Below are 25,693 nucleotides of genomic sequence, written 5' to 3'. Positions count from 1 at the left end.
CGAGTTATAGATGCATCAATCTTAAAAAATGTATTTTCGAGAACCGATAAGCGGCTGCTTATATGATATGCACTAGAAATTGTAGTATGTTATTTTTTAAGGTATAGACTATCGAAATATGCAAAAAAAATTAATTGATTTTTCAACACTTCACACTAATGGTCCCTTTTAAATCGATTCATTTTTCCATTGATTTAAAATGAATTATTTTAATCCGAGCAACCAGTGCTATCAGTTGTTACATATGAATCTTCGGAGACATGAGAACTCTTGAAAAATATAATGAATTGGCCTATTTTTTTTTTTTTTTTAGTTTTGTATCTGTTATCGCAAGAACCCCTTAGAAAATCACTATCTAAATCCTTTTTGTTTAATTGTAATTAATAAAAAACTTACAATCGGTAATTCATTAAAAATTTAGCTGCCCTTTTTTATTTTTATTATTGCCATTTTTTCTTTTTCTTTTTTTTTTTCCACCTACTACTGGCAGTAGCACTTGTGTTATAGTGGAAGTAAAAAAGAAAAATTGACATCTAAAAAAAAGACGAAGAACTCAAAAAAAATTTTAAATAATAAAAACTGCACCGAAAGAAAAAAATGAAACTAAAAATAAAAAATGAAATAAGTTACAAGTTAGATAATGATTAGTGTAACAAGATGATTAAAATAATAACAATAATAAAAGAATAAAATAATAATAATTATCATGAGCGACTGAGGTGTGCACTTTTGGATTTTCCAACATTTTTATTTGAATTATATTTTATGTTAATACATTGAATTTACATAGAATATACAAATTTATTTTTTTATGTATGGTAATTATTTTTTAAAATTTAAATCAGTTTATTTATTCGCTTGTGCGGATTTTTTATCATCATCGTCGTCTGTACCAGTAGACGTTTCTTCATCATCGCCTTCCTCATCTTCATCATCATCATCATCATCATCATCGTCTTCATCGTCATCATCATCATCGTAATCCTCATCATCTTCATCTTCATCATAAACTGGTTTTGAACTGTAACTTCCATAAGCACCATAACCACCTTCCTCATCGGAATCATAGGTTCCAGCTTGATTTTGTCTACCAAATTTATGGCTTCGCGCTTTAAATTTAAAAAATTAATTTAATGTTATTGTAATAAGATAATTAATAAATAAAATTAATTTTTAAAATATGACTTACTAGACATGCTGAGATCTTTAGTTTGTGATGTTTCATAACTGCATTTTGGACAAGGAATAGCTTTATTCTTTTCATATTTAAAACCTTTTCTTCGGACATGATCTTCACAATAACACGTTTTACATCTCAAGCAAGAATATTGACCTAATTTATTACAAGATTGGCCTGAAATAAAAATTAAAAATCACAAGTATTGTAATAACAACAATGAATCATTATAATAATAATAATTACACTTATAACTATCAGCTTCAAGAACTTGACAAGAAGCTTGATGTTCGAATTGATCGTCTTCACACAAAAAACAATCGCAAAACGAACATTTAAATATTCTTCCACCATGATCCCAAACGCTTCTCTCACATTCTTGACAGACAGCATCAACTAGAGGACAACTACAAGCATGAACAGTTAGACATTTTCTACCATGACATACCCAGGCTTCACAATGATCACAAATTGCTCCCTAAAATAAAAATAAAATCGTTATATTTAATTCTGATTAGGGGCTAGAGTCATATAAGGCAGCAATAGAGAGAAGCGAGGATGTGAAAATCACAATCTCATGAACTCAACAAAATCATGAACTCAACTTACAATGGAACACAGAAAAAAAAAAATTCTCGACTGAAATAAATATTCTTGATTCAAGAAAAATTTTTTGAAAGTACCTTACAGTGATTAGACTTGTAGATTATGTGGGAATGAATGAGAGAACCTGAAGCATTTTTTTTAGTGCTAAGAAGTTTTAGGGAAAGCAAAAAAGGAAGTGAAAGAGAAGGGTGCCCTGGTAGAAATTTTTCGGAATTTTCTCTGAAAAACTCAGTTCTAAAGTTCTAAAGACTTTTTCAAAGTTCTAAAGACTTTTTCAGAGTTTTTCAGAGAAAAGTCCGAAAAATTTCCACTAGGGTGGAGAAGTGACTTAGTCGAAGTTGAACTCGAATACAAGTTATCGGACACTAAGAGGAAAGCCGATTAAGAAGATATACGAGTATCTCTGATTACAAACTCCGATTGAATTCGACTGTTAATCGGAAAATAATTTTTAAAAAATTATTATTTTCCGATAAAATCCGATTAAAATCTTTCTATTGGATTTAATCAGATTCAACCGGAAAATTGTCGAAAAATAAATTTATTGTTTTCCAATTCAATCAGATACTTGGAACGCTCCCGAGCAATTCTGGTTGAATAGTTCTTTCTGATTGAATCTGATAGAAATCAGATTCAATCGGTTTAAATCGGAATATCAAAACGTTCGTGTAGCTAGTCAGAAAGAGAGAGTAAATGATAGTGTGAGGATTGCGGTCAACAAAGGGAACGACTAAGCAGGAGGTGGTAGACAATTGTGATAAAGGTGTAGGTGATGGCAATAAATAAAAGCCTAGTTGTAAAAATAGAGTAATAAAAAGGATGGTAATCACTTTGGAAATACAGATATAAATTTAAAGAAAAAATGTAAATAGTTATTAATATAACTGTACATTGCAAAAGATAAATAATGATTATATTTAATTTATAAATTAAAATTAAAAAATTATATTAATTAATACATACCACCATTCCTAAACCAGTTATAAATACTCCAGGATGTTTAACAACACAATCTCCAGTTTTTAACATACATTTTATTTTTCCACAATGAGCGCACATTGGTAACCTCTGTACACTTGAACAGAAATAACAAAATGCCCGATTTTTTTGTTTTTTGTTGCATTTATCACATTCCTATAAAAAAAAGAAATTTTTTTTTTATTAATCAAATTTTATTTTTTTAAACTAACAATTATAAAATATTAAAATTTATAAAAATATATTTTACCATAACCGCATTGCAAGGGAATTTAGCGATATCTATCTGATCTTTAGCAGTTCTAATTTCTTTTTGTCGTAATTTTTGTTTCTCTGCTTTTTTTCTCTGTCCTGTCTTTTTTTTCGGCATTATAACAATAAGTTATTATTACTATTGTTTATAATATTAAAATAAAATTGAATATAATTTGAGTGTAGTACTGAAAAAAAAAAAAAAAAAAAAATGAATGCTAAGTGTCACAAACTTTGTCACTGTACCAAGACAACGGGTCGAAAAATGAGGATTTTAGGAAGGAGGGGGATAACAAGTAACTTTTAAATTCAAACTCCAATCTCAATAATTATTTATTTTATGATCTTCGCTAAATAAATCGAATAAAAAAAAATAATTACACTGTTATACCAATGATTGTTATGTCAGAATTATTGAACATGAAATAAAAATAAATAGATGCCACGTTACAAAAAAAAAGTTTATTTTGATCATCAAATTTATCGATATTTATTATCGAAATTTATTTAAATTAATGATCAGCTGATTTTAAATTAGTACAATGCAAAAAAATTTTTGAATAGTTAATTATTAAGTTTTATTGTTAATAATTATTTAAAATTCCTACAATATTGAGTTTTTTATAATACTGAAGTTAGCCGACGTCTAATAATTTTTGGATTTAGTTTTAAAACGATAAATTGTAAAAAAAAAAAAAATATTTTAAAAAATTGCACTTATATTTTTTTAAATTTTCTACATGTGCATATTTTTAGATTTTTTTAATTGATTTATGGAAAAAAAATCCGAAAATTGTCAATTGTCTGTTAACTTCAGGATCGTGTATTTTTTTTTTTAAATTTCATTACGTATGGACATAAAAAAAAATTAAACCACTAGCGCCACGTGTCATGTGTCATTTTCCTCGACAAAATTCCCGTTCTATCTTACTCAAGTGTATCCGACATTTCATAAACAAAGGATATAAATAAAGTTTTTATACATAATTTAAATATCATAAAATAATTAAGAAATGACGGATGAATCAAACGGAGAATCAACATTTGAATTTGTTGAAAAACGTCTTGATGATGTATCAATATCTGGTGACACAACGAAAACTGGTTAGATAACTTATATATTATGTTATTTAAATATGACGTAAATATTTACATTGCAGTAGAAATTTCTTTGGCTGTTATCAATAAAAGCTTATCAGTTATACTAGACTGTGGGAATTATTTTACAAAATATTTAAAATAATTTTTTTAGATTCAACGAGCAGTTTGTCATCTTCTGTTTCGATAATAACATCTCTAGGTGGATCGTCATCAGCGGGAAATCTTTTGTCGAATGTCGCACCACCATCTGCACTGCCTAGTTTTATTGCCAATCAACAACTGCCACTGAATATGCCAAAAGAAACTGATCAGACTGTCGTTAAAAGCGAAAATGTTGAAAAAACTGAAGAAACTTCAAGTGATTTTGGAGTACAAACAAAACAACCGCAAGCACAAGGTCAACAAACTCAAGATGAATCTCCTAAGCCATTTGAATCTGTACATATAGCGGATAATCAATCACAAGATATTGGAAATGTTGGTGGAATATTATTTTCATGGGTTAAAGATAATGTTGTTAATAGCAATGTGCTTAGCAAAGTTGCTGAAAAAGCCAAAAACAGCGTCAATTCAATGATAACTACTTTGGATCCACAGATGCGTGAGTTTATTTGTAAGTAATCAATCGCGAGAATCTCAAGTTTCAAATTTAACGATTAATTTCTTTTTACTTTAAAAAAAAAGAAAACAAAAAATTTAATTAAAAACAGTTAAGTTGTCACTTTTAAACACTCAGCTGTTGAGGAATATCCTTGTTCTCTGTTCATAAACTAGTTATAGATGGTTCTATTTCGGGATTAAGTAGAGCAGTCAGTTTTATAAACACTCGCAGTAAAAATTTCTGTCATTTTTAATCAAGTGGTCGATAATCACGTTTTTAAAATCGTTAAAATTTTTTAAAATTTTATTTTTAATAAATAAATAAAAGTTTATTAATATGTAAAATATGTTGGTAAATATGCGTAAGTATGTATGGACATTATTAGACACGTGGGTTTTAGATTCAGGTGGTGATGTTGAAATCGTTGTTGCATCTAATAAGGAAGTCAAAGTCAGCGCTATTCGTGAAGCTTTTCAAGGGGTATTTGGGAAAGCTACGATTACGTAAGATTTTTCTTTTTATTTTTAATTATTTACTGATGATGATAAGGAGTTCTTAGGGGTGTGCGAATTGAAGAATTCAAATTTTCGAATGATTCGTGATTTTTCGAATAATTCGAAACTTTTCGAATTATCCGAAAGTTTTAAATTATCCCAAGTAACACACTTGGCTTTGTGACATCTATAAGATATCAGTTGTTAGGCTATTTTTTGACATATCGATAAGGCACCAATATGTTGACAAAACGATCAGAAATTTATGTCACCGAAAAAATATCTACTTAAAACACTTGACACAAGTGACGACAAAAAGTAAATTACAAGTAATGGTCAAATAAGTCATCTAAACGACTTTTGAATTGACGTAAGACAGGAAAAGCAACACAAATTTTCTCTGTCTTCGGAACCAACATTTGCATGTCTTATTTATACCAAAAAAGGTGACTGAGGCAAATAAAAATTTGTCTTATTCTTTTAAAAGACATCTTAAAGTTGTCTCTGTGCTACTTGGGTTTACTTGTAACTTTACTTCTAACAAATTACTTGATTAGAATCGAGAAAATTTTGATCAGCTTCAAATATACAATTTTTTTTTTTTTTTTTAAGTTAAAAAAATGAAAAATAATTTTTTTAATCAATTAAAACTATTTTTTTTATTATTTATTTAATGGAGAGCTTAGTTTTTAAAGTAATCAACAATAATTTTTTCGTAGATTCGTGTCTGAGCTCTCTAAGTGTATTCGCCTCTGACAAAAATTTGAATTATTAAAAATATTATTATTATTACAATTTTAAAGATGCTCTCGATATATGACAACGCTTGGCTAGAACTAGAGCTAGAGTATTTCCAAATGCACCTTAAGTTGTTGAAAAGAACATTTTTCAATTATTTGCAACTTATTAAATTACTCGATTTAAATCGAGAAAATTTTAATCCGTTTTCAAATATAATATTTTTATTTAATGGAGAGCTTAATTTTTAAAGTAATCGAAAATAGTTTTTTCTTAAATTCGTGCCTGAGTTCTATTTACCTCTGACAAAAATTTGAAAAACTACTAAAATTTTAAGTCGTTGAAAAGAAAATTTTGGAATTGTTCGCAAATTTTTGAATAATTCGAGACTACGGAAAATTATGAGCAATTCGAAAGTTCGATTCGATTCGATACAAATAATTCGTAAGTTCGAACTATTCGCACACACCTAGGAGTTATATTATCATAAGATTTTCCAAAAAGTTAAACAAATATTTTCTTTTTAATTTGCGATGTGTATAATCTTTTCTAAATCTTATTCAGAGTTTTTTAAAATACTACAAAAACTAGTCAGCTTAGAAATACTGACAGTAATTTTTTTTTTAAATTCGGAAGAAATTATAAATAAAAGACGTAGCTAATTTAAAAGTACAAGATTTGTTTAATTTTATTTTATAACATTACGATATCATTATTATTATTCAACTATGGACAAGACATGACTACCAGAACTACATCCTGGGAGATTTTAAATTACTGAAATTACTTTTTTTTTTTTTTATAAAGAGGTGTGACTATTGATACATCAGCGATTCCAGCCCAGCCAGTTGGCTTCGCCTCTGGAGTTAATGGAGCAAAACATCGTATTAAATACGCACGCAATGCTCTTGATGTTCCAAAAGACATTCCAATTATTGCTGTCCAAAGTTTTTTGGTTGAAATCGGCGAAGATAAATGGTATGAGTTGGCTGTTATACTTTTGGATGACCCGAAAAATGGTGTGAGTCTACAGATGTTCACTCAAATGACACCTGTACCAAGTCAATTTGTAACAACTGCTCAAGAATCAACACCTGATACGTATCCTCTGAAGCCGTTAGGTTTCGCTGTACCAATTGGGAATTTAATGTCTACTAATTTACAGGTAATTTATGTAATTTATTATTATTACCTAAAATGTTAATTTTTTTTTTAACTATTTGCTGAAGGTTCATTTCAATGAATGGCATCATGCTCTTACTGGTGTATCCCGCAGAGATACTATTCTTCTTGCAGCCCAATCACTAGCTGGCATTTACAAAAACACAATTACTACAGTGTAATTGTATCAGTAGAAGATCACCAACGATATGATGTTAATCTCAACGACCGAAATATTTTATAATTATTTGTACATATCTTCTGATAATTTAATTATTTGTTTAAATTGGAATAAGAAAAATAAAAAAAATTAATTAAAGTAAATCAAGTTAAAATGAAAATATTGGAGTGACTCTGCTGGAGCGTTTATAAATATGTTGGTTTATTTAAAATATATTGATTATAGTTATTTATATATTGACTGCATAATTGTCAAATTTAATTGTATACAATTGAGCAGTATTTACAAAAAAAAAAAAAAAGTTTATATAGTATCAGCATTTAAATATATTTTCATTAATCAAATATTTGTTAATTATTTAAATCCTAATTAATTCTCAGACAATACCGGCCATTTTTTATAAATATTCAATTACTGTTAACTGCCATGATGGTATTAAAATTTTATTAATGAATGAAAACAAAATTGAAATATTAATTGAAAAAGGACAACGCAGTTACAATTTAGCCGAGATGTGGATTTAAAAAAAAATTATTTAGTTTTTAATTAGAAGTTAAGGAGTTTCGAGCGAATCTAATGTAAAAGGATTTTCCAACTTTAAGATTTGAAACTTAGTATACCTATAAATAAGTACTTTCTCTATGGATTCTCAGAATTTGAATGATCCATCGTCTAGTTTTTTAGAAAGAAAGATTTAAAAATGACGTTTTTAAAGTTTTTATACACATGCTCGAATGGCGGACAAGCTTCCGTCATGATTTATTCGATTTTTTTCATTATTAGCCTCCCAAGTTTAAGAAATAAAAAACCACTTGTCATAATCTTGAATATTTTTAGAATATGATAAGATTTTAATAATCTAGTGTTACCGTTGTAGTTATTTAAATAATCGAAGTTAATCTTTATTTTTTAATCTCGTTCATCGACAGAAATACATATTATTCAAGGTTTGGCAACGTCGCGGAAGCAGCTGAGAGAAAAAACAAAGATACAAATACATTAAAAAAAGAGACGAGATTAGAAACAAATTTTTCCCGCTTCAATTTGAATATCGATGATTAAGAAGTTAGAACGCGCTGTTGCCACATCTTTTTATAACTTAAACGATAAGTCAAAAATAACCAAGTCATTTCATTACTTTCTTTTATTAAATTAGTAATAATTATTAATTTATGATTTCGTTGTTACTATCAATTAAAATAATGAATTTTTATAAGTATTAGGAGAATTAGTTTCGCTCGAACCTCCTTAAACGAAATTTGTTAGATAAATTTCAGTAAAATCTTCATGTCAATTTTATAAATCGAATTTTCAAATTTTGTAGATTAAAATTTATTCAACAAATTTCGTTTAACTCCTATTTGATAACAACTGCAAGTAATTTTGTTTTATAATTCTATGTCTCAGCGAAATTGTAACTGCGTTGTCCTTTTTTCAATTAATGCTTCAATTTTCTTTAAATTAATTGATTCAATTTTAATACGGCAATGACAATTAAAAGTAATTGAATATTTGTAAAAAGTAAGGGAAGGGGCACCGTCTGAGAATGTCCTTAATTAATTATTGAAACCTGAATATGAAGGTGAAGGGGTTTAAAAAAGTTGAGTAAAAAAATTTGTTGTTCATTATAAGATCTTTATATTTGTCGTATTTGTTTACGCCTTTAACATGAATACATTTATCGTATTTCTCTTTTTAAATCTCATCTCATTCGTTCAGTCGTTTGAAAAAATAAAGAAAGAAAAAAAATTCATTACGAAAATTAATAATATAAGCTGAATTATAAAAAAAGTTATGTAAAAAATTACAGGATTTATATCATAGAATTCATTAGTGGCTACAATTATTTTTTTTTTATAATATTGTTATTTATTTTTTTCAGCGAAGATAATCCTGTAATACTTTTTTGTTAAATTTATCGCTCCAATTCTTCGCATCGTTTTAAAATCTCAACAAACGGTATCTTGAAACAAAGCCACCAAATTTAAATTGACAGTACGGAGTTGATTGTATCCGTTGTCGTTTAATTGAAATACAATATTTAAATAGAGTGAAAAAATCAAAATTGGTTACAATTTATCCAAGTATGATGACAAATCTGGGAGACCGTCCTTCAATCCCTTCCTTTTTCTCGTGTCCTAAAATTAAAAATATCATTATTAGTAAGTTTATTATTAATTATTGATAAAATAATTAGAAAATTTAATCCTCCGTCCGTCACACCGCCATGTATTTAATATCGCGGTATTACCAAGTTGCAAAACTATGATTTTTCAAAATTAAAACCACACAAGCTTATACGACTAGACAATTGTAATTTTTTTTAGAATATTTTTACTAAAATAAAAACTTTGTACTGATGGTAACTGGCAACATTGCATAGAAAATCCGAAAAATTTAAACGCCCGAGTTTACTCGCGCCAGCAGCAAATCGCTGCGTTTCTCAGATTTTCGACAGACGAAGAGTTAAAATAAAATATCGAATGTATGTCTCCCCATTCAAATTACCAAGATAAGCTAGATAATCAAACATTAAGAAACAATTTATTTCCCACGCATTTAAAAATGACCACGTCTTTGAATTCCATGGCCATCAGTTATGATCGTGGATATAACTTCTATTTAATATAAAAAAAAATATAACAAACCTGTACGACTTGGTATGGTCTGGTACCCGCGTCAAGGGGATCACCAGGAAGAATTTGCCAGTGATCGAATACACATTGTGGGAAAGCTTGTCCTCCAGTGTTTGATCGTAAATCAGCAGTGAAACCAAAGGATTCATTTACAGGCAAGTAAGCTTTGACAACGAACATCGGTGTACCAGCAACTTGTTGTTCTTCGAACACGTGACCACGTCTACGATTGAGTACTCCATAGATTCCACCAACAGCAACTTCTGGACACTGAATTTCACAAAGATAGACAGGCTCCATAAGTCGCGGTGATGCAGTAAGGAGACAAGCATAGAGACAACGTCTTGTTGTTGGAATAATTTGACCACCACCTCTGTGAATAGCATCAGCATGAAGGGTAACATCATAAATGTTGAAACGAACACCACGGAGATTTTCTTCTGAAAGAACACCTTCTTTCGTTGCCCATTGGAATCCAGCAACAACTGAATCTTTAATTTCATTGAGGTACTGCACTCCTTTGGTACAATCGACAAGAATGTTTGGTCCAGATCCATCAGGTCCAAAACACCATATTTTTCTTGCTTCTGTTACATCATAATCGTATTTTTCACCAAGATAACGAGCACGTGATTTGAAGTCATCTCTTGGATTAACATCACCGTTGTCAATATCTTCAGCAAGACCGTCTGGCATTGGCTGGGCTTTCATGAAAAGACGATTGTGTTTGTTAGGTGATTTTGACAAACACATTTGGTCGGATTCTTCAGAAACAGTTTCTCTGTAGGAAACAACTGGATCTGATTTCTTAATAGGAATGCATGCATGATCTTCTTCCAAATCTTTAAGACAAATCTCAAGATGAAGTTCACCAGCTCCAGCAATAATGTGTTCACCAGACTCTTCAATGATACATTGTACCATAGGATCGGACTTGGCCAAACGTTTCAAACCTTCTACCAGTTTAGGTAAATCAGCTGGATTCTTGGGCTCAACAGCCACACGTACGACAGGTGATACGGAGAATTTCATGACTTTCATGTTGTGAGCGTCCTTGTAAGTTGTAATGGTACCGGTCTTAACCAAAAACTGATCAACACCAACAAGACCACAGATGTTACCTGAAAAAATAATTAAATAGTAAATTAATAACCGCTAATTAATTATTTAAATAAATTATTATTATATTAATAATTCGTCAGTTGGCCGTTCTTAAATCGTCGTTCATTAATTATCAGAACAGGTCTGTGATAAGAACAATCATCATAAAAAATAAATAAAAAATTGGGTAAATATAAAAAAATTATTTTGAAAATAAACATACCGGAAGGTACATCTTCGATAGCTTCTACGTAACGACCCATCATAAGAATGGTACGTTGGATAGCTTTTTCGTACAAATCTTCTTTCTTTCCTGGAGTGAAGTTTGGACCCATGATACGTGCTTTCATACCAGTGCACACTTTACCAGAGAAAACACGTCCAAAAGCGTAGAAACGTCCTTTGTCAGATGTCGGTACCATTTTAGATATGTACATCATGAGTGGTCCATTGGGGTCACAGTTCTAAAAAAATAATAATAGAAAATTTAAAAACTTGAAAATATTTTACATCTATAGAGAATTTTATTTGTTACATAAAATATTCAGTTGGCCGTTCTTAACTGTCTTTCATAGTATTTCAGAACAGGTCTGTGATAGAACAATCATCATGTGAAAAAAAAAATTCGGATATACATTTTTTTTTTTAATTGTACCTGAAGATCGGAACGTGTTTCGCGCAACGAAAATAAAATTTATGAGCGTGAATGTAGCAGATATGAGACAATTTTTAAACTTTACATAAATTAATTAATTCAAATAATGAAATGTAAAAAAATGCGAGTGCTGGTTTTTCAATCATCTAAGTACGCATTTTTTTATTTTCATTCTTCTCACATTTTATTTATTTATTTGAAAATTTAAAAAATTGCCAACTGTCAGCCAAATTCACGCTCATAGAAAATTTATGTAATTTGACTGCTTTAGGGGTAGTTCCGGTTGAGGGTGGCCTGTAATTTTCAGCTGACATACTAGTACCTGTGCGAAACATTTCCGAAATCTAGATCCAGTAGATTTTTTACTCTTCATTTTCTTTTTTTATTTTCGTTCCACGAAAAACGTTCCGATCTTTAGGTACATTTTTTTTATAAATTGAATGAACAAATTACCTTGATACCAAGAGCAGCTTCATCATCATGGGGTCCTTCGTATAACATTTCCATACGGTATTTCTGAGCAACTACAGGTGATGGAAGATGGATGGCTATCATCTGAAGTAAAGCTTCACCAGCTGGCAACCAAGTTCTCATTACAACCTGTAAAAAAAATATTTTATTAAATAATCGAATTTCCTTTAAAATCTTATCGACGATTATTCCAGGAAATAATTAAAATGATCAAGTACCTTCAAAAGAGCTTTTCCGTCCTTGTCCTTGTCTTCGGGCTTCAAAGTGATACCTAATTTAGTAAGAAGAGTATCAGCTTCGTCTTTCTTGTAGTTCATGATGCAGTCAAAGACCTAAAAAGCCAAATAAAAAATTTAAATTACATACTATAATTAAATTAAAAAAAAAAATAAATAAATAATTATTTATTTATTATAAATGTCGAAATAATGTCGTAGCGTGCCACTAACGAACATAAAGATAGAGGTTCAGTGGTAGCGTTTAAACACAATTACTTTTTAGTCTCCTTCCATTAGTGCACTGTATACACTGTCCAGGTGCTCTAACCAACTTTCAAAGAAAGTTAATTGTTGTACTACAGCGAAACGCTAATGTGCTGGAAGTACATGAAGTAAATGAAAAAAATTTACCTTGTAAATTGGGTCCAAGACGTACATACAGAAGGAACGTTTGTTATCAGATTCCTTCTGTTTGCTCCATTTCTTGGTCTTGGGGTTGAAGAATGATTCTCCCCAGAGACGGTTCATCAATTTAACGGTATCAATCTTGAATTTCTCAGCGTACATCTCAGAGAATTGTTTGAGAGTAAAGGCCCAACCGTGAAGACCTGATCCAAAACCAACGGAACCTTTGCTAGGATCAACCTAAACAAGTTAAATAAATTTAAAATAATTTAAGATAATCATCTTTTAAACTAAAATAATGAATATAAATAAAAAATAATTTAAATTACTTACGCGAACTTCTCCCATGGGACCGTCATCATCAGAGTAAGTGGCGATGATAACGTTGACGTTTTCAACAATACGTTGGAAAGTTTGATAAAGATCTTCACTTTCAAGTTGCAACTCCAACAAAGCACGGTCCATCTTGTTCATGAACAAAACAGGCTTAATACGCTCAGCAATAGCTTGACGCAATACAGTTTCAGTCTGCACACAAACACCTTTGAAATAAAATATCTAATTATACTAAACAGCAATTTAAAATTAATAATAATTTAACAGGGATTATCAGATATTTTCGGCTAAGTTGCTCTCGCAAAAAAAATCTCAATACAAACTGCAGACTGCACATTGATACACTACCAGAGTGGTCACAAAGAAATGTTTTCAAAATTCTCTGATATTTCCCAGTTTTCCACATTTTTTCCTGATTAAGAAATTTTATTCGTATCATTAAGATATTCAAAGTTTTAATTATATTTTCATCGTTAATAATTAAATCTCATGACTAAATTATGCGAGAAACCAAAACAAAGTCAATAAAATAAATTAATATGGACTACTTTTAATTACTCGATATTAAAAATATGTAAGTTAAAATATTTAATCAGTTTTGTTTTCTGATCTAATATTGAAATTTTTTTTTTATACACAGTCCCTTACAAGACTCTGAGGCGCTGTAGTGTCAAGGAGTAATGGCTGGATGGGTTATCCCAATGCCTTATTGAAGAACTAATTAACTATACACAATCCCGGAGTAATCAAAAATAAATTATTATTATCGAAAAAATTTATTCAAGTCCATAGACAGTTTCTAAGACGAGCGTAAATTTGGAAAATTTTTTTCGATAGTTTTCTAAGATATTTTCCGGAACTGTGCATAATAAAAAAAATTCAAGACCAGATCTGAAAACAAGACACTTGAAGCTACGATTTGCCTTTTTTGATTTGTTGAACGACTATCTTCCTCCGAGTTCCATCCGGTTGAAAATTACTTGAAAATTTTGAATTTATTCAATATCCCTAAATTTTCGCAATAAAATTCTCGGATACTTTTCGAAACTTCCTCATATTTCCATGATAATTCCCGATAATCTCGGTTACTGACCACCCTGACTACTGTCTAATCTAACGAACTGAGCTTTAATTTTTTAATAATATTCGTTTGTTTAAAAGAAAAACTCTGCCAAAGTTCCTGATTACTGTATTAGTGCAACAAAGATATGCCGTTCACCCACTTGGGTGTGAGAGAAAATAGTAAGAACCCGTTACTTAAAATTTTCAACTTACCAGACACACAATCGACGACAACGAGAGCACCATCAGTGACACGAAGTGCAGCAGTTACTTCACTTGAAAAATCAACGTGACCAGGTGAGTCAATCAAATTGATCAAGAAACCTTTCTCTGCTTTGTCACGTTGGTCAGGGTTGGTGATGAATACCAAATCTTTATCATCAAGTTCAAAGTACATAGAGATGGCACTAAAAATATAAACGTAAAATTAATTTAAATTTAAAATATGTACGTAAATTTCGGAACGTTTTTCGCGCAACGAAAATGAAAAAAATTTATATTATTCTCCTGTTAAATGATTAGTCCGGGGGTTTGAGGTGGCCTAAGATTTTCGGGTGACACACCAGCATCTATACGCGAAACATTTCAGAAATCTAGTCAAGTAGATTTTTTACTTTCTAATTTTTTTTTCGTTGCGCGAAAAACGTTTTGATTCTCAGGTACATTTTAAAATTATATTTAATAATTACTATATAATTCATTTATGTTAAAGTATAAAATTAACATACGTTGATTTAATTGTAATACATCTCTCCTGTTCATCCTTACGAGTGTCAGTGAAACGCGTCTCACCAGCTTTCGCACCGGCGATAATACCAGCCTTGGACACAAGGGAGTCTGTCAGAGTTGACTTTCCATGATCGACGTGCGCAATGACGGACATGTTTCTGATGTTTTTCTTCTTGTCCATCATGGCACGAATTTCGTCTACTGTAAAATTCACCTAAAAAAAAAAAAAAAAAAAAAATTAGTTACATAATTCTTGATAAACATTGAAATGAATCGACTGATATAAAATCATTATCATTATAGGGGTCCAATTCAGCAGATGGATTATCATTATGATGAGATGATAAAGTCTCCATGACATGCCGTAGGATAAATCAAGATTGCAAACATATTTCTACAACATGGATTATGATATTCGTTGATAATTCAATGAAAATTATAAAAATAAAAATATTAAATGTATTAAAATGAAAAATGATATGATTTAGTTAAAATTTATCGGAAATAATGTGGGCACAATGAGGCATCAGATTGCGCAATCTGGAGTAACGGATAGGCCAAATGGATGTTAGAAAGATATGAAAAGATATTAGTAAAAAATATTAGCATATTAATATTGTTGAATATGTATATATTAATATTAATATATATGTTATTAATTATATCACTTACCATTTTGGATGTTTTTCGATTATTCTCAGTCTGATTAAAATGTACGTGCGCCAACTATGGCGGACTCCCTGGGAAAGAACAGGGGAAGTGCGATCACTGATGAACTGAACAACGAACGCCAGAGGTCGCACTGCCACGCGTAACTTGCAAGACGGCGTGTTTCAAGTTACAGTGCAATTTTTCCTCCATGTTTGTATTTCAAGGTGCACTTTCATTTTTTACGCTTTCATGAAAACTTTTATAAAACCATTTTTTATTTTCACGTTTGTTAATAATAATACTTTGAATTATAGTCCAAGCGCAATTACGCGCTTTTGCAAATATTTAAGGGTGGTCAGTACTAACTGAATTTTCGAATTTTACTTTTCTAATTACGTCTTGCATAATTATATCACTGGAATGATAAAAATTTTTCGAAAAACTCTTACACATTTTTTCGAAATCTATAAAAATTTTCGGTAATAACAATTGATTAATAAATTGAAAGAAAAGTAAAAATTCAAAAATTCGGTTCCTCAAATTTATATATATAATTTTGATATTATGATGACCAAAAATAAAAAAGTATTTTATAAATAGGAAAATATTATCCCTGATTAAGAAAAATTATTTGAAATGATTCAAAACAATTTGAAGCGACTCATATAGGTATAGATATACACTTAGCATGGATCAAATCATTTTTCTTAATCAGGAAAGTGGCTCAGATATTTTATCAAAAAATATCGGTACACATCCTGATCTAAAGTTCTGATTCAATTTAAGGGCCAGTACTAACCAAACTTTACTTTTCTAATTACGTCATGGATGATAAAAATCTTCTGAAAAACTTTTGCACATTTTTTCGGAAGCTATAAAAATTTCTGTTACAACAATCGATTGATAAATTAAAAGTAAAGTAAAATTAAATAATTCGGTCAGTACGGCCCAGTCTTAATAAAATCACAATTTATTGAATCCGATTGAAAATCAATCAGTCAGTAAGAACCGCCTTCGCAAACCCTAATTGTAATTTTTCGATCGGTTTCAATTAAAAAATAATATTTACATTTGACTTTTTATCAGATTCAATCGGAAGTTTTCGATTACAAAATTTTCAATCGAACTTTTTAATCAGGATATTTTATTGAAATTCTATAGAAATTAGTCTTAATTATCTTATATTTTAATCTTGACTGTTGTTACTAGGGCGTAAAAAGTCTTTTCAATATTGATCGTATTGAGAAGCTATAAATTTTAAAACGTCAAATCATATCTTAAAAAAAAAAAAAATCGTGAAACCTCGGAGGAGTTCTGGTCTAAAATAACATTTTCTGACAGATACTAAAGCAGTTGGTAATTTTTTTTTTATAAAAAAATTGTCAAAGTTTTTAAAAACAATATTCTGTTTATAAAAATTTATTTATTGAAACACCTTTTTAACAATCAATGTAATAACTGTTTATATTATTCGTATAAATAATAAAAATTAAATTATATATTAAGAGTAAAAATTTACCAGGAATAAATTTGCGGCAATAAAGTAGATAATTATTTTTTAATTATATAAAGGAGTCTATAAAAATTACTTATGAAATTAACATCAGAAATTTACATACTTTAAAATTTATGGTAAAATACTTGAATTTATTAAAATATCAATAAATTATTGTAGTATCTAAAAACCAATTGAAGCTCGTAAATAAATAATACAAAAAAAAAAAAAAAAAAAAATGAAATGTTTTTTATGGAAAAATACTGTTCTATTTCATTATTTCATACAACAGCATCGATTGTACTTACATGGATATCAAAATTTTTTACATTATTTTTTTTTATATCAACTTGATCATTTAAGTAAAAAAAAAAAAACAAGAAAAGGAATGAATATAAAGTTAGTAAATTATGAAGTAGAACGTGGTTTTAATTCTTCATAACACGATCTGAGGAAAATATAATTTTTCTTCATTGGATTATAAAACTCATGACCTTTCGACCAATCATAGGAAACGGCATAAGCAAATATTTGACCATTGTGATTGAAACAGCAGCATGTAATTGGCTGTTCCATTGGTTCTGAAGGTTTGAGTTTAGTCCTGGCGTCCTTGTCCCAAAAGCTGAAAGTGCCATCACTTCCTACAGTCGCAAGAGTTCCATGAACTGGATGGAAAGCAATGTCATTGACAGCATAAATATCTTGATAACCATTGGGTGTTCCATTGGACCGATGACACTTGAATGTAAAATTATCCTTTGGATTAACTGGATTGACGTACTGTATAGCTACTCGTCCTTCAACGCTTCCAAGTGCATATCCATTAGGAACTTTTTTCTTGTCTTTAAAAATAGCAACACAACGATGTTGATATTTCAGTGGTGATTCAATCCGTTTAAATTCCTGAGGTGTTCCTTCAAGTTGATAAATTATAAGACCTCGTCCCGCAGTTCCAACAACAGCCATCGGATAATCCTTTAAATATTTTATTTAAATTAGTAATTAGTAAAAATTTATTTAATGTCTAATTAGAAAAAATATTAACACATACAACATCAGCACAATAACATCGTTCAGGTAAATTGATAACCAGCATCGGATTAGGACTTCTCGTATCCCAGAATTTCAATGTTTTATCCCAAGATCCAGTCATAAGACAAGAATAATTAGTTCCTTTTATCCAATGGCAAGTTTTTACTGGGGCATCGTGAGCTGCTACTTGAACACTCTGATTGGAAGCTAAATCCCAACATTTTACCATTTTGTCACAAGAAGCCATGAATACTTTGGTTCCGTCCTATTAAATAATATCAAATTCGTTCATTGTTTTGCTGGTTTTTCGAGTTTATTTTTTATGTATTATCTATAAAAATATTATAAGTAAATTCTTACATCATGCCAACAAACATCTAGAATAGGGCCACCCATTGTCTGCATTGATTTTGGTACAGTTTTGCCAGTTTGTTCAACTTCCCAACATCTAACATTGCAATCCCAGGAGCCGGCAACCAAAAAATTCTGTTGGATTGACGCTGGGCTGAATGCTAAGCTTGATATTGAATCATCTGGAGGAGAGACAACTTCGAAATCTTTCATAGGATTTGCAGAACTTGGAGTTCCAGATCCCAATGCCGTAGTTTGGTTGAACATTTTTTAAATTTCTATCTTAAACGAATAAAAAAAAGTAAAATAATAATTAAAAAAATGATATCAAAGTCTAGTAACTTTTGGATTTTTTTCAAACGATAAATTATAAAAAGAAGAAAATATTTTATAAAATTGCGCCTATAGTTTTTTTTTTATATTCTACATAAAAAATGCACGTGCTGATTTCGAAATTGTCTAAATATGCAATTTTTAATTTTGATTCTACTCACATTTTATATATTTATTCGAAAATTAAAAAAATTCCTAATTGTTAGTGACATTCGCACTCATAATAATGATACTGAAATTAGCCGACGCCTGATAATTTTTAATTTTTTTTCAAAACGATAAATAATAAAACAAATTTATTTAAAAAAATTGCACCCATAGTTTTTTAAATTTTCTACATGTTCATATTTTTATTATTATATTTTCTTTTTTATGTAATTGATTTATTGAAAAAAAATCCGAAAATTGTTTATTGTCTGTAAGTTAACGAGTGTGAATGTAGCAGACATCAGACAAATTTAAAATTATAAATAAATATAGGAAATAATAAAAAAAATAATATTTGTAATAAATACACTTATTAATTTCAATATTTTTTAAATGCGCGTTTTTTAAAAATTTAATTTTATTAATTATTTATTCTATTTATAGATAATTTTAAATTTGTCTGATGTCAGCTACTTACACACTCATCGTCAATTTCAGTATCATATATAATAAATATAAATTAATAATATTTACCTGTGTATAAGTCTAGTTAAACAATAACTTAATTATTCAAACACAATTGTCAGTTATTACACAAGATTGTTACTCAAAAAAAGTTATTACTCGAGATATTACATCAAATTCGGCAATAGACCAACGATGATAACAACAGAGATATTAAATGCGTGTATAAACAGAATTTATTATTTTGTGGTTAAAGTTTACAAATATTTTACAACTGATTTAATTGGTCAGCAATCAGAATATGATTTTATTGGTTGAATATTTAAGGTTATTTCCAAGGGAGTCACACCTGGTTGGCAGCATTGTCATATGATACTACCCTAATAGTTTGCTTTAGCAAAAGCTTACTTTACAAAAGTTTCCTTGAATTTTTCGTCAAATTTCCGTCAACTTCGGACTTTTCCGTTTTTTACGACAATTTGTATGCAACTTGCTATTCAATTTGACGTAAATTTACTACTCAAATTAGAATGAGTGTGAATGTAGCAAACATCAGAAAAATTTAAAATTATAAATAATTAGAGCAAATAATTAATCAAATAAAATTTTTAAAAAATGCGCATTTAAAAAATTTTGAAATTAATAAGTGCAACTTTTTTGTAAATGTATTTTTTTAATTATTTCATCTATTTATTTAAAATTTTAAATTTGTCTGATGTCTGCTACATTCACACTCATGAATTAGAATGCAAATTTACTCCGATAGTCACCTTAACCGTAAGTTAACTTCAAGCTACTGCCGTATTCTGAAGGTAACAAAAGAAAGTGTTGGAGAACAAGCGGTTACCTTTAAGTTGACAGTAAATTGTCTGTAACTTGAATTCAATTTGACTACAAGTGTTACTGTCAGACAATGACATCAAGTTGATTGAAAGTTTCACTTCAAATTGGCGGCAAGTTCTTCTGTCAACGTACATTCAGATGACCGCAGTAGATTTGCATTAACTTGCACGCAAGTTTTATCCAGCCAAGGCTTACCAGAAACTTGTTGTTAAGTTAGCCGTAAGTGTTTCACTGCAGAGCTTACTAAGCAATTGTATTTAGAGTGTGGCTATCAGGGTACTTCAAAAGTTGACTAGAAAAAAGTTGCCGTCAATATTCAGGCAAATTTTATGTCGATTTATTGTTAATTTGACTTGAAAAATTGTAAAGTATTTTTCTACCCTCAAATTGTAGACATTTCTATGTAGAAATTTGCTTACCATCTCAAATGGTAAGAAAGAACATTACCGACTTTTTTTTTATCGTAAAAAGTTACCTCTAAATTGAAGAAAAATTAACCGTAAATTTTTCTTTTCAACTTTTGCCGTGAAATTGTCGGCAAATTCAGGCAGCAGATTTCAGGAAATTTCAACATCAAATTACTGTCAATTGCAAGCTAAAGTGGTTATCAGGAGTAATTTAAAGGAAAGTGTTTGAGAACAAGCGGTTACCTTTAAGTTGACAGTAAATTGTCTGTAACTTTAATTCAATTTGACTACAAGTGTTACTGTCAGACAATGACGTTAAGTTGAAAGTTTCACTTCGAATCGACGGCAAGTTTTCGTGCAAAGCAACCAGCGATACTTGTAAAAGTTTATAATGCAGCGTGTTGCACCAGAATCTTAAGTAAGAATTGCGACAGCAATGGAACACAGCATGAGAGTTTATTCACCTTCTCGCTTTCTTGATAGCGCAATTAAAAGTGTAGCATATAAAGATTAGGGTGTTTTTTTTTATAATTTTTTTTTTGCTTAGAATCTCAAAAGCTTTCTTTGGGTATAAAAAAGGCTATACGTCCAACCCCCCCCCCCCCCCCTTAAATTCCACTGTACCATTGTGAAAAGTTTTTTTGTACGATTACAAACAACGTAAAATAGGTCATTTTTGGTGACTAGAACGGAAACACACAAAATTAGTAAAAAAAGGGCGTAATTTTTCACATTTATTTGTGTGCCAGTATTTCTGAATTCTGTTGGATTCTGTTGGATTAAATTAAAAAAACTTAATTATCGATAATTATAGATGAATTTATTTATTCTACAGTACTCTCTAAACATGAATAAGTGAAATAAGTGAATATTCACTAATTCTGAGTGCCAATCGAGCCACTTTTTGGAATTAGTGGTTCGATTGGCACTTGGAATCAGTGAATATTCACTTATTTTCACTAATTCATGTTTAGAGAGTAGGTTATCAATGATAGCCAAAATAATTTTTTAAATTGAACAATAAAATATACCGTTTATTGATAATTTACAAATTTAATAATTCAAATAAATGTACACACGAAACATTCAAAAATTTTTTCTTAACATATTTTGTCGTTTACATAGATAATTGCCTACTACAAACTTCATATAATACTCTGTTTTATAATTTTTATGATAATCAATTTACATTATACACTTATCCAAAAAATTAAAGGAACAAGAAAATTTTATAAATTTTTTAGTGATTTTTGAAAGGCTGTATTTTCGTGAAAAATGATCGCATCGAAAAAATAAAAAAAGCAAATTGAAGCTTGAAATCTCTAGTTTGAAGATCTTCCAGCAAAATATTTTTTTGAGCCACGGTTTTTGCGGAATCATAAGAAAAAAGTCGAGACAAAATTTTTCTAAATTTTTTGGTTTTGTTTTTTAGGTCTACGGGGCCGGGAAAAATTTTTTCAAAAAAACGAATTCATGGCTCGTTTAGGAAATTTATTCAGCTACAATTTGCTTTTTTTTGTTTCTCTGTACGACAATTTGCTGCTGATATCAGCCTTTAAATGAAAAAGGAGCCTTTTGTCTTTGATTATTGATATCTCAGCAAGTAATGGTCACACAGTAATTTAAAGGGCAATTTAATAAACTTGAATAAATTCCCTACAAGCTCTATTTTCGATTTTTTCAAAAAAAATTTTTTTTCATCCTTGATATCCATTTGAAAAACCCACAAAAAATGGCCATTTTCTGGTTTTTTAGTCAACTCATCGCTACTCTGCAATTATTGATAAAAAAAATAATGTTGCCAGGTAATTTTACAGCTTAATGTACCCCCAAAAACCCTGGAAATTTTCAGATTGATCCATTGAACCGTTTGTCCGGTCCGATTGCTCAAAGTTTTGCAAAACAATTAAAGGAACAAGTTTTGTTCCTTAAATTGTGTAATCATTACCAAAATGAAAAAATAAATTTTTTTCGGATTTTCTTTCATTTTTGCGTTAGTTATTCAGTAAATGTAAGGTAAAGAGGAAAAAAAAAAAAATTTTTTTCCGAAAAACGAAAAAAAAAATAACCCCCCCGAATGAAACGTAAAAAAAAAAAAATGTAAAAAAAATCTTGTTTGGTCTCGTTTTTTGGAAAATTTTTTTTTTTCCTCTTTACTTTACATTTACTGAATAACTAACGCAAAAATGAAAGAAAATCCAAAAAAAAATTAATTTTTGGCTCAAAAAAATATTTTGCTGGAAGATCTTCAAACTAGAGATTTCAAGCTTCAATTTGCTTTTTTTATTTTTTCGATGCGATCATTTTTCACGAAAATACAGCCTTTCAAAAATCACTAAAAAATTTATAAAATTTTCTTGTTCCTTTAATTTTTTGGATAAGTGTAGAATATTTAGATTTTCTAATGTAATATATATTTACAATATATTATTCAATAAGGTAAAAAGAAATTTATTTTGTTTCAGACCCGGGAAAAATAATTAGACCTTATCAGATCTGTACAGGTACGATTCTCTCAGACTTATTCTGACAATTGACAAAATAAATGACTGGGTGAATTCGGGTCTGATCAGACATAAACAGACCTAATTAGGTCTAATCATGCCCGGTCATTTTTCATGTCCGATCAGGTCTGATGATTTTTTTCCGGGTTATGAACAGCTGTTGCACAAACATTGCTCATTATTCCTACTTGAGAATATGATTATTTCACATAAAATTTAATAAACAATTCGAATGCAAAGAGAGCAGAGCGTGTTTTAGAATGGTCTATATTAGATGTCAAATATTTTATTTTACTCACCAAGCGAAATATTGTTGTAATTTTCTGTAAATTTTAGTCTTTAATTTAAATTCTACGTACTTTCTCAACGTTTTTTAAATTTTTCTATTCAAAAAGCATTAGAAATCTGATAATTTGTTGCAATGCTGTAGGCAAAAAGCAAATAGAAATTTTGTTCAAAAATTGAATTCTCTACACAAAAAGTCTCATAAATCAAGCTACTATACTTTTATGTTTACGAGATATAGAAATTTTATTGATTTTATAAATAAAAATTTTTTCAGAAACATATCAAGTTTGATTTTTCTTGTGTTATTATAAATGAATTCAAACTCATGAAAAATAGTATTTAAGATAAAATGAAAGATATTCAATACGTTTCTGAAAAAGTTTTTTATAAATGTTCTATTTATGAAATCAATAAAATTTCTGTATCTTGTCAACGTAAAACTTTAAAACTTGACCATTAAGTCTTTTTTTTTTCTTTTTTTGTAAAGAATTCAATTTTCAACAAAATACCTTAGAAAATGCATTAATTAGTGACCCGATCACTTACAATTGAGCTGGGCGTTGGAAAATTGAAAAATAATCGTCACTTTTCCTATACTTATTAAATGGAATATTTTAGAAAGTACTAAGAAATAAAATCAAAGGCTGAAAGTTGAAAAGAATTTTTAATTTAACATGATCAAAAATAATTTGTTTAATGAGTGGAAAGAAAAATTTGTACCGGTAATGAATCACCCTTATATAAATATTAGGGTGCTTCATTTCGGAGCCAGATTTTTTGTTTTTAAGTGCATATGGAAAAAACCATAATACAACACAAAACAAAAATTTTCGCGCAAGAAAAAAAATTCTATGTCTTTGTAGGAAATTGAACGCTCTAAAAAAAAGGTCTTTTATCATTTTTGAATAAATCCATCTGTTTCAAAGTTATTAGAGCTCGAAGTAAAGTTGGGGATCGTTTTACTTTTCCGGTGAAACTATCAGAATTATCACAAAATGTTATAGGGTCTTTTTGGTTGCCAATTTTATTCTCTACAAATTATTATCAGTAAAGTATTTTCAAATACCGCATTGTTTTCTAGTTATTTTCATTTTAATTTCAAGCTCTTAAAAAAGTGGTTCTGATCGATTTCAAGAGCTCGACATTGAAATAAAAATAACTAGAAAACAATGCAGCATTTAAAAAAACTTTACTGATAATAATTTGTAGAGAATAAAATTGTTGAAAAAGAAGACCTTATAAAATTTTGAACTATGGTTTTTTCCACATGCACTTAAAAAAAAAAATCTGGCTCCGAAATGAATCACCCTAACATATATATATATATATATATACATGAATGTTTTTGTTTTGAATGCTGTCGAAATTATAAAATTAAGTTGATGAATAATTTAACAAAAATAAAGAATTCATAAGGAACACATACATACTTATTAAAAACTGAGCTTATACTTAAATCAATAGGTCTCCTTGCTAATAAAATTTTCAATTATCTCACTGATAAGTTCAAAGTAGAATATTACCGACAAAACAAAACATATATGTAAGCTTTGAACGATGTATAATAGAACTAATAAATTAAGTTATGACTAATTAATTTATTTGAATTAATCAATGAGTAAAATAAAGTAAAAAATCATCGAAACATGAAAATGATATCTGCTAGGCTAGAAATAACATATTTAACAACAGGTAACGGTTGGCTCACGTTAGTTCTGTACGTATTGATCAACATAACTTAGATATTTTAGATTTATCAATAGGAAATTTTTTAGATTTTCGTAATTTATTTTTAAGTTTACTATTAATAATTATAGAGTAAAAATTAAGTTTTTATAAATATTTACAATGATTCATTATAATAATATAAATTGTTCTTATATTTATATCATTATGTTTAGAAAACAAATTGATTAATTATCAAGCTATTGTATATGTAGAAATATCGATTAAATAATTTTTTTTGACTAAATACATGCATCGAAATAATTAATACAAATGTTTTTTTATTGTTTTGCGAAAAAAAAAAAAAAAAATTGGATAGAGCCAGTATAAAAAAAAAAAAAAAAGAAAGTCGTTTTATCTAACTTGAAATTTTATAAAAATGAAACGAATGATCATTAAAAAGATTAAGGCAACAGCAATAAAAGCTAATAAACAAAAAATGTTATTGAGATGAATCTAAAGATGTTTTTTTCTATGAATATATATTAATTACTCAAAATCGATAAATTAGAATTTTAAACTAGTTTAGAATTTCAATTCATAAAAAAGA

The 25,693-nt window shown here is 29.0% G+C and overlaps 4 protein-coding genes across 6 annotated transcripts; 1 reads left to right on the top strand and 3 right to left on the bottom strand.

Annotated features, from left to right (window-relative positions):
* Nucleotides 1-722: 722 nt before the first annotated feature.
* LOC130676943 (zinc finger protein 330 homolog) lies at nt 723-3,259 on the bottom strand. The gene is made up of 5 exons (XM_057483454.1): nt 3,012-3,259; nt 2,747-2,917; nt 1,424-1,655; nt 1,190-1,354; nt 723-1,109 (listed from the first exon to the last, which is right to left on the bottom strand). Exons 1-5 carry the CDS (start codon nt 3,129-3,131, stop codon nt 847-849), a joined length of 951 nt encoding a protein of 316 aa, XP_057339437.1. The 5' UTR covers nt 3,132-3,259; the 3' UTR covers nt 723-846.
* Nucleotides 3,260-3,894: 635 nt separating this feature from the next.
* LOC130676922 (protein PRRC1-like) lies at nt 3,895-7,633 on the top strand. Of its 2 annotated transcripts, none has more exons than XM_057483437.1 (5): nt 3,895-4,117; nt 4,266-4,715; nt 5,116-5,218; nt 6,755-7,112; nt 7,177-7,633. In XM_057483437.1, exons 1-5 carry the CDS (start codon nt 4,027-4,029, stop codon nt 7,288-7,290), a joined length of 1,116 nt encoding a protein of 371 aa, XP_057339420.1. In that variant the 5' UTR covers nt 3,895-4,026; the 3' UTR covers nt 7,291-7,633. The 2 variants fall into 2 exon arrangements, with proteins under 2 accessions (XP_057339420.1, XP_057339415.1); XM_057483432.1 differs by having other exon boundaries at nt 3,896-4,117; nt 4,266-4,727.
* Nucleotides 7,634-8,903: 1,270 nt separating this feature from the next.
* Nucleotides 8,904-15,731, bottom strand: LOC130676917 (translation elongation factor 2). The gene is made up of 10 exons (XM_057483425.1): nt 15,575-15,731; nt 14,902-15,116; nt 14,387-14,580; nt 13,109-13,317; nt 12,782-13,015; nt 12,371-12,484; nt 12,135-12,281; nt 11,250-11,490; nt 9,938-11,046; nt 8,904-9,427 (listed from the first exon to the last, which is right to left on the bottom strand). The coding sequence occupies exons 1-10, from the start codon at nt 15,575-15,577 to the stop codon at nt 9,359-9,361; spliced, it is 2,535 nt and encodes an 844-aa protein (XP_057339408.1). The 5' UTR covers nt 15,578-15,731; the 3' UTR covers nt 8,904-9,358.
* Nucleotides 15,732-17,249: 1,518 nt separating this feature from the next.
* Nucleotides 17,250-19,651, bottom strand: LOC130676934 (protein Rae1). 2 transcript variants are annotated; one of them, XM_057483450.1, is made up of 4 exons: nt 19,446-19,651; nt 18,441-18,709; nt 18,100-18,345; nt 17,250-18,023 (listed from the first exon to the last, which is right to left on the bottom strand). In XM_057483450.1, exons 2-4 carry the CDS (start codon nt 18,696-18,698, stop codon nt 17,457-17,459), a joined length of 1,071 nt encoding a protein of 356 aa, XP_057339433.1. In that variant the 5' UTR covers nt 18,699-18,709; nt 19,446-19,651; the 3' UTR covers nt 17,250-17,456. The 2 variants fall into 2 exon arrangements, with proteins under 2 accessions (XP_057339433.1, XP_057339428.1); XM_057483445.1 differs by having other exon boundaries at nt 17,251-18,023; nt 18,441-18,713; nt 19,446-19,650.
* Between the last annotated feature and the right edge of the window lie 6,042 nt (nt 19,652-25,693).

This window comes from Microplitis mediator, chromosome 1 (assembly GCF_029852145.1).
Source record: "Microplitis mediator isolate UGA2020A chromosome 1, iyMicMedi2.1, whole genome shotgun sequence".
Taxonomy (NCBI): domain Eukaryota; kingdom Metazoa; phylum Arthropoda; class Insecta; order Hymenoptera; family Braconidae; genus Microplitis; species Microplitis mediator.
The sequence above is the reverse complement of the archived record's forward strand: the minus strand, read 5'-3'. Positions and strand labels throughout refer to the sequence as shown.